General features: G+C 65.2%; 1 protein-coding gene and 1 pseudogene across 3 annotated transcripts; one reads left to right on the plus strand and one right to left on the minus strand.

Moving 5' to 3' along the window:
• Positions 1–1364: 1364 nt before the first annotated feature.
• Positions 1365–3736, plus strand: LOC141935914 (homeodomain-interacting protein kinase 4 pseudogene; annotated as a pseudogene).
• Positions 3737–3876: 140 nt separating this feature from the next.
• Positions 3877–5240, minus strand: LOC141935955 (5'-3' exonuclease PLD3-like). 3 transcript variants are annotated; one of them, XM_074852642.1, is made up of 4 exons: positions 4939–5240; positions 4706–4726; positions 4524–4623; positions 3877–4423 (listed from the first exon to the last, which is right to left on the minus strand). In XM_074852642.1, the coding sequence occupies exons 1-4, from the start codon at positions 5230–5232 to the stop codon at positions 4203–4205; spliced, it is 636 nt and encodes a 211-aa protein (XP_074708743.1). In that variant the 5' UTR covers positions 5233–5240; the 3' UTR covers positions 3877–4202. The 3 variants fall into 3 exon arrangements, with proteins under 3 accessions (XP_074708743.1, XP_074708744.1, XP_074708745.1); XM_074852643.1 differs by lacking the exon at positions 4706–4726 and adding an exon at positions 4801–4870; XM_074852644.1 differs by having other exon boundaries at positions 4706–5080.
• Between the last annotated feature and the right edge of the window lie 1511 nt (positions 5241–6751).

Below are 6751 nucleotides of genomic sequence, written 5' to 3' on the forward strand. Positions count from 1 at the left end.
CACGCCAGCGCCGCCCGGCCTTGCCGTCACTGGTCCCACAGCAGCCTTAGACCTGGCCTTGGGGATGGTCGGTGCCGCTGGTGGCAGGGTCAAGCTGAAGGTCCCCAAATTATCCCTGGCGCCTTTCGGTGTCAGGAATGAGGACAAGGGTGCTGGTGGTGAGGAGGGTCCCCAGGATGCCGGCCCAGTGATGAAGCTGCCGTGGTTGGGAATCAGGGGGTTGGGGGGGGACGACGGGAGGTCGGAAGAACCGGGGTCCCCTGGGACCCCCCGGCGTCGTGTACCGCGGGTGGGCATCACACTGCCAGCGACGGGCAGCCAACGTGTGCCATCGTTGCCTAAACTCCCTGCCGGGCCGGAGCTGGGCGGGGGGGTGAAGTGGCCAAAATCTGGGGGATCCAGCCCCGATATCCGCATCGGGGGGGACCCTAAAATGATGAGACGTGGGGCAAGCGCCGAGAGCTTGAGCACTGGCACGGCAGGAAGGAAGATGCCGGAGTCTCCCAGCACGATCCCATTGAAGCACCCGGGGGACAACGGGTGATGGGGGGGCGCAACCGTTGACCCCCTGGTTCACCGTCCCCACCGTGGGTTTCACCGTGCCAGTAAAACAACCAGAGGATCCCGTCAGCTGGAAGATACCAAAACCCAGCGGCGTGTCGGCGTTGAAGGTGCCGGCGTTGGAGTTGGCGCCGCCGGGGATGGATGGGATGGAGGAGACCACCGGGAAGGATACAGCACCAGGACACCGCTCTAGGGTCAAATTGCCAAAATTCGGCACAGGTTTTGCCGGGAGCGGGTTGGAAGGGGAGGGGAGGATGAGGATGGGCGGCATGAAGAAGGCGGTGTTGGTGTTGGTGAAGCCAAAGGAGAAAGAAGACAACCGGGTGGTGGACGCCCATCCCCATGTCAACGGCGAAGCAGAGGGCAAGACCCGGCGACGGCGCTGGGTGCCCAGGGTGGGTTTCTCCCCGGGGGGGTCTGCACCAGAGCCCCCCATCACCCAACCCAAGGAGGGGAAGATTCGGTTGCCCAGCGTTGAGCTCTCCCCTGGGGACCCTGAATTCAACCAGTGGCCAGTGATGACGCAATTCACCCCACACTTCAGTTTGGGGGTGTTCAGGGGTGAGGGGACCCCTAAATTTCAGCTGCCTAAGCTGACACTGAGCCCCCAACCCTGTGGTGAGCGGTAAACACCCCCTCTGAGCATGGGGGGGTCTTCAGGGACCCCCTGAAACAGTGATGAGGTGGTGGAGCATCACTTGCTCCCCCAAACTCTCTTTAATGCACTTACCCCCCAAACAATTCCTAATCCAGCTTTTTTTTGGGGGGGGGGGGGGGGGGGGCGGGGGGTGTGTATTTGAAGCTTTTTGCTCATTTTCCAGGTGTTACTATTAACCAGGGAGTGGGGGGGACGGCAGCATCACCCCCTGGCCCCTTGCTCTCAGCTCGGCCCAAATAAATGTTAACCCCAAAAAAAGACTTGAGCGTGTCTGTGGGGTCAGAGAATGGGTGTTGGGAGGCAGGGATGGGTTTGGGGGACCAGAGGTAAGGTGGGGGGGTTGGGGATAGGTTTTAGGGGGTTGGGGCTGGGTTTTCTGGGGCTGAAAATGGGTTTTGTGGGGCTGGGATGGGTTTTAGGGGACCAGGGATGGGTTTCAGGGTGTTCCTCCAGCCGGGGTTCCAGTCCTTTGTGCGGGGCAACGGTTGCTCCTGGGGACGACACCAGCAACAAAAGGTGTTGCCACGGCAACGCCAGAACCAGCAGCATTGTTGGGGGCCAGGTTGAGGTGTCTGGGTGCCACAAGCCCCTGGTGGCTGCAGAGTGGGGGCTCACAAGCCCCTGGCGAGGAGCCGACTCACCATGGGGACGCTGGTGGTGGGTGCTGAATGCTACGACCTGGTGGCCACGGTGGGGAAGGGGACCTTCGGGGAGGTGGCCCAGGGCCGGCGGAGGAGCACGGGGGAGATGGTGGCCATCAAGATCCTGAAGAAGAAACGCTACCACGGCCGGGTGGTGAAGAATGAGCTGAAGCTGCTGCGGGCCTTGCGGGGGGTGGACACTGAGGAGTCGCACATCGTCCGTTTCCTCGAGTCCTTTGCTGACGGTGCCTGTACCTACCTGGTCTTTGAGCTGCTGGAGCAAAACCTCCGGGACTTCCAAAAGAAGAACAACTTCTTGCCGTCGCCCGTCCGGCACATCCGTACCGTCACAGTGCAGCTGCTGGCGGCGCTGCTCAAGCTGAAGGAGCTCTCCATCATCCACGCTGACCTCAAGCCAGAGAACATCATGCTGGTGGACCACGCACGCTATCCCTTCCACGTCAAACTCGTCGACTTTGGCTCAGCCTGCATCCTCACCGAGGCCTGCCACATCAAGCAACCCTACATCCAAACCCGCTTCTACCGGGCACCAGAGATCTTGTTGGGGTTGCCCTTCTGCGAGAAGGTAGACGTCTGGTCTTTGGGTGGCGTGATGGCTGAGCTTCACTTGGGTTGGCCGCTCTACCCCGGCATCAACGAGTACGACCAGGTCCGCTACATCTGCTCCACCCTGGGGCTACCATGGGGTGAGTTGCTCTGCGCTGGCTGGAAGACGTGCTCCTTCTTCCAACGGGTGCCACATCCCACCGGTTCCTGGCAGCTCAGACCACCGGGCGAGGAGATGGCGAAGCCGGTGGAGAGGAGGAGGTACGTCTTCTCCTCGCTGGATCAGTTGGCGGCGGTGCACATTCACCTGGCGTCTGATTCTGGCCAGGAAGCCCTGGCCGAGCACTGTGACCTGCGTGGGATGGTGGCGCTGCTCAAGACGATGCTCACGTGGGACTCACAGGAGAGGATCACGCCCAGCGCCGCCCTCGAGCATCCCTTCATCTCCCTGCAGCAGGTGAAGTCCAGCTTTGAGGCCACCCAGTATTACCAGCTCTGCCACAAGGACTTGAGGGCATCCCGTAAGGATGCCAGCGCGGTTCAGCTCTTCCCTGGCACGGAGGAAGGTGCCTTCATCCCCGCCAGCCAACGCGGCATCCAGGAGGCCACCACCCAGATGGAAGGGCTCAGCCTGGCTGAGCCAAGCGGGTACGGCAGCGGCACGAGCCCGCAGGACGTCTGCCAAGCCCCCATCCCCACCCGCCACGGCACTCGGCGCTACCAGCATCAGCGGCATCCTGGGACAAAGCGCGCTGCCGGTAACTCCATCGTGCTGGGGGCCCCCGGCAGCCGGGAACAGCGTGGCCGCCACGATGGCAGCGTGGTCGTTGGGAGCGTCGTGGAGCAGAACCTGCCTGGGAGAGCGAACACCTCGTCCCACACCAGGGTACAGCCATGGGGGGGGGCTCGTGCAGGGACAGGGGGCTCCTGGGCGTGGGTGCTCTGGGACACCGGGTGCTTGGTGGCTTTGTGTCCCCCAGGTGCTTTGGGGCCCTGGATGCTCGGGGTCCCTGCTGCCCCCAGATCATGGGTGCTGGGGGGTCCCTGGTGCCCCATGTCATGAGTGCCCAGAATCCCTGGGTGCTCAGGGTCCCTGGGTGTCCCAGGTCCCCACCAAGGTGGGTGCCGCTCACCCCCTCCCCACCCTTCTCCCTCGCAGGAAGCTCCGGTGACGCGGTGCGACCCCAAGCCGCCAAGCATCATCCCTGTCCCCAAGGATGGGCTCCAGGGGACAGACTGGGACTCCCCCACTCTACCTGGCACACTCCTCCCGGCACAGAGCCAGGAACACTCACATCACTGCTGAGCCACCGTGGCAACCCTGGCACACCCCCTGGCAGAGAAGAGCTCCCCAAAGACCTTCCTCTTCCTCACCTTCAGCCACCCTGAGCAGCAAGACCTGGCTCCACGCCGGTAGAGAAGAACGGAGCCAGGGACGCACCAGGATGTGCTGTGCCAGATGCTATCGGCACCGGTTTTTGCAGCGATCCCCCAATAAATGGTTTGCCGACAGCCAAGCGTTTCATCTGACTCTTTGCCGGGGTGGGTTTGGCATTGCCGAGACTCGAGGGGCGCCCGGCTTCCCTCCCGGTGCCGGCACGGCATTCAGCAAAGGCCCGGCGCTCTCCATCGCCGCGGCGCAGAGGACCCCTTGCCTCAGTAACAGCACCGCAAACACCACAAAAACTTGTTTTTTTCCCCAAACGGGAGCGGGGAGGCTGAGTTCGGCACAGCTGGAACCCGCAGTTCCCCGGTGGCCCGTTGCCCGGCGCCTACCGGGAGCCGCAGAGGCTCTCCCACTGCTCAGCGTCGCTGATGTCAGCGCTGTAGCGGGAGCTCCAGTCCCGCTCAAAAACCGCCTGCAGCTGCTCCCGGATGGTGCCGGCCGCAGGGACGGTGGCGGTGCCGGCACTGCTGGGGCTCAGCGTCTGGTTCACCACCAGCGCCGATCCCGCCGTCCGCGTGAAGTAGTCGCCGGACCAGTTGGATGTCCCTGCAAGGAGATGTGGGGTCAGGGGGACACACACACACACCCCAAAACCCGCCCCCAACAGCAGCCGGCGGCGATTCGCACGCGGGGACGTCGCGCTCACCGATATACGCCGCCTTCTCCGTCACCATGTCCTTGTTGTGGTTCACCCGGGCGGAGGGGATCTGGGCTTGTGCCGCGCTGGCCGGCACCATGAACAGCCGCTGCGGGGAGCGAGGAGACTGTCACCCAGCACCCACCGAACCGCCGCCCGCCGGCACGCCGCGCTCAGGCCGCGACACTCACCACCGCCACGCTGTAGTGGGTCTGGTTATCGGCGATGGCAGCAAGGGATTTGAGGAAGGGGAACATGGTGACTCGGCTGTGCCGCCACAACCCACCAACAACCGGACCTTGACCCGGCGTTCAAAGACGGCTTTCCGCAGCCGGTTATCGATCGCCGGCCAAAATCTGGGCAGGGAAAGCGGTTCAGCCTCACCGCTGCCGGCAAGTCAGGGTTGGCGTAAGACCACACGAACCTCTGGGGGCGGGAGAATTCGGTGGTGGGTAGGTAGCTCATCACCGCGATGTCCACGAAGGCCTCGGCGGCACCGGCACTGGGCACCAGTGGAAGTTGGCCAGGCTGGTAGGTGACTGTGGGTGCAGGAATGGGGTGCGGGGGGGGCCTGTGGATGCAGGACAGGGATGGGGGATGCTCGGGGGGGCCCTGTGGATGCGCCACTGGGGATGCCGGATGCTTGGGGGTCCCTACAGGTGGACGCATGAGTGTGGTGGGTGCCAGGTCCCATCTCCCGCACCCTCACCCAGAGCATCCCAATCCTGACGCCCTCCAAGGAGCTGCCAGCGGCCCCTGGCCCAGTGAGCGCAGCAGCCGGCAGCGCGGTGGCCGTGGAGTTTGCCCCTCCCAAGCTCCCCAAGCTGGTGAAGAGCCGAAGAGCTGCCAAAGCAGCACCAACTGCCGCAGCCACCGCGGTGCTGCCCGCGGCGGAGCCCAAACGGCCACGCGTGACGCCGTCCCGGTTAACAGTGAAGGAAGCGGCCGCCACCAAAACGCAGGCGATGGAGGAGCCGCCAGTGAAAACGGAGGTTGCTGGCGGTGCTGCCGAAGTGCCGGCAGGTACCGGCCCGCGGTTACCAGCCGTGGAGGTGGCAGTGCCAAAAGTCACCGTGGGGCTGAGCTTCACCGGCGTGGCGCTGCCGGCCGCCCCTCAAGCCAAGGAGCCGGCGTTCCGGCTGCCACTGTTGGAGGTGGCTGTGCTCTTCCTCCTCATCCTCCTCCAGCCCCGCGGTGTGTCCCAGGGGTCCTTCTGTCGCCTGTGAGGCGAGAGGACACAGAGAGGGGGCACAGACACCGTGATGAGGGGCTTGGGGACACCCAGGGACGCTTGAGGACAGTTGGGGATGGCAGAGGATAGCAAGGGGCATCCAGGGAGCCCCAGGGACAGTCCAGAAGCTTCTGGGGACATTTGGGGACACTCAGGGATACCCAGGGAGCTCTGGGGATGGTCGGGGACACCCAGAGAACACCAGGGACATTTAGCGGCCCCCAGGTATGTCTGAGGATGGTCAGGGACACCCAGAGAGCCCCAGGGACCTTCAGAGACCCTCCAGGTATGTCTCAGGATGGTCAGGAACGCTCAGAGAGCCCCAGAAATACTTGGAGATGGGCAGGGAGTTCTGGGGGTGGCCGAGGATGGCCAGGGACAACCAGAGGACCCTGGGAATAGCCATGGAGGCCTAGAGGTGGCCGAGGATGGCCAGCGACAGCCGGGGAGCTCTGGGAACACCCAGCGCCAGTCAGAGACCCCCGGGGGCGCCCGGGGAGGGCTGAGGCCCCCCGAGGAAAGACAGGGACATGCGCGGGGGCCCCAGAGAAGCCCGGGGACAGCTGGGGACAGGTGGGGACACCCGTGGAGCCCCCGTGCCCCCCCTCCCCACGCCGCCCGCCCGTCCCGTCAGGCCCAGGCCCAGCTTCAGCCCCATCGCGGCCCCCGCCTGGTGCCGCCGCAGCCGCTCCCGCAGCACCGCCTCGGTACCGGCGGTGCCGCTGGCGGCGCGGCGCGGCGCGGCGCGGCGCGGCCCGGCCCGGCCCAGCGCGGCGCGGGCGCGGCAGGCGCCCAGGGCGGCGCGAGCCCCACAGGTCGCCGCCGCCGCCATCTTCCCGCACCGCGCGCCCCAAGACGCAGGCGCGGCCGCCGCAGCCAATCCCCTCGCTGTGCTTCCAGCCAATGAGCGGCGGCGACACGGGAGAAACGGGACGGGAGCAAGACGCGAGGGGCGGGGACTGAGGGCCGGCCACCAATGGCGGCGCGGGTGCTGGCCAATGGCGGC

Source organism: Strix uralensis, chromosome 30, assembly GCF_047716275.1.
Source record: "Strix uralensis isolate ZFMK-TIS-50842 chromosome 30, bStrUra1, whole genome shotgun sequence".
In the NCBI taxonomy this organism is placed as follows: Eukaryota; Metazoa; Chordata; class Aves; order Strigiformes; family Strigidae; genus Strix; species Strix uralensis.

Bases quoted from the DNA above. Each gene is read 5' to 3' on its own strand.
- LOC141935955 (XM_074852642.1), bottom strand. From the start codon at position 5,232: ATGCTCTGGGTGAGGGTGCGGGAGATGGGACCTGGCACCCACCACACT. The intron at 4,727-4,938 runs GTTCGTGTGGTC...GCCGATAACCAG, and splicing joins GAATTCTCCCGCCCCCAGAG to ACCCACTACAGCGTGGCGGT. The intron at 4,424-4,523 runs GTGAGCGCGACG...ATCTCCTTGCAG, and splicing joins GGAGAAGGCGGCGTATATCG to GGACATCCAACTGGTCCGGC.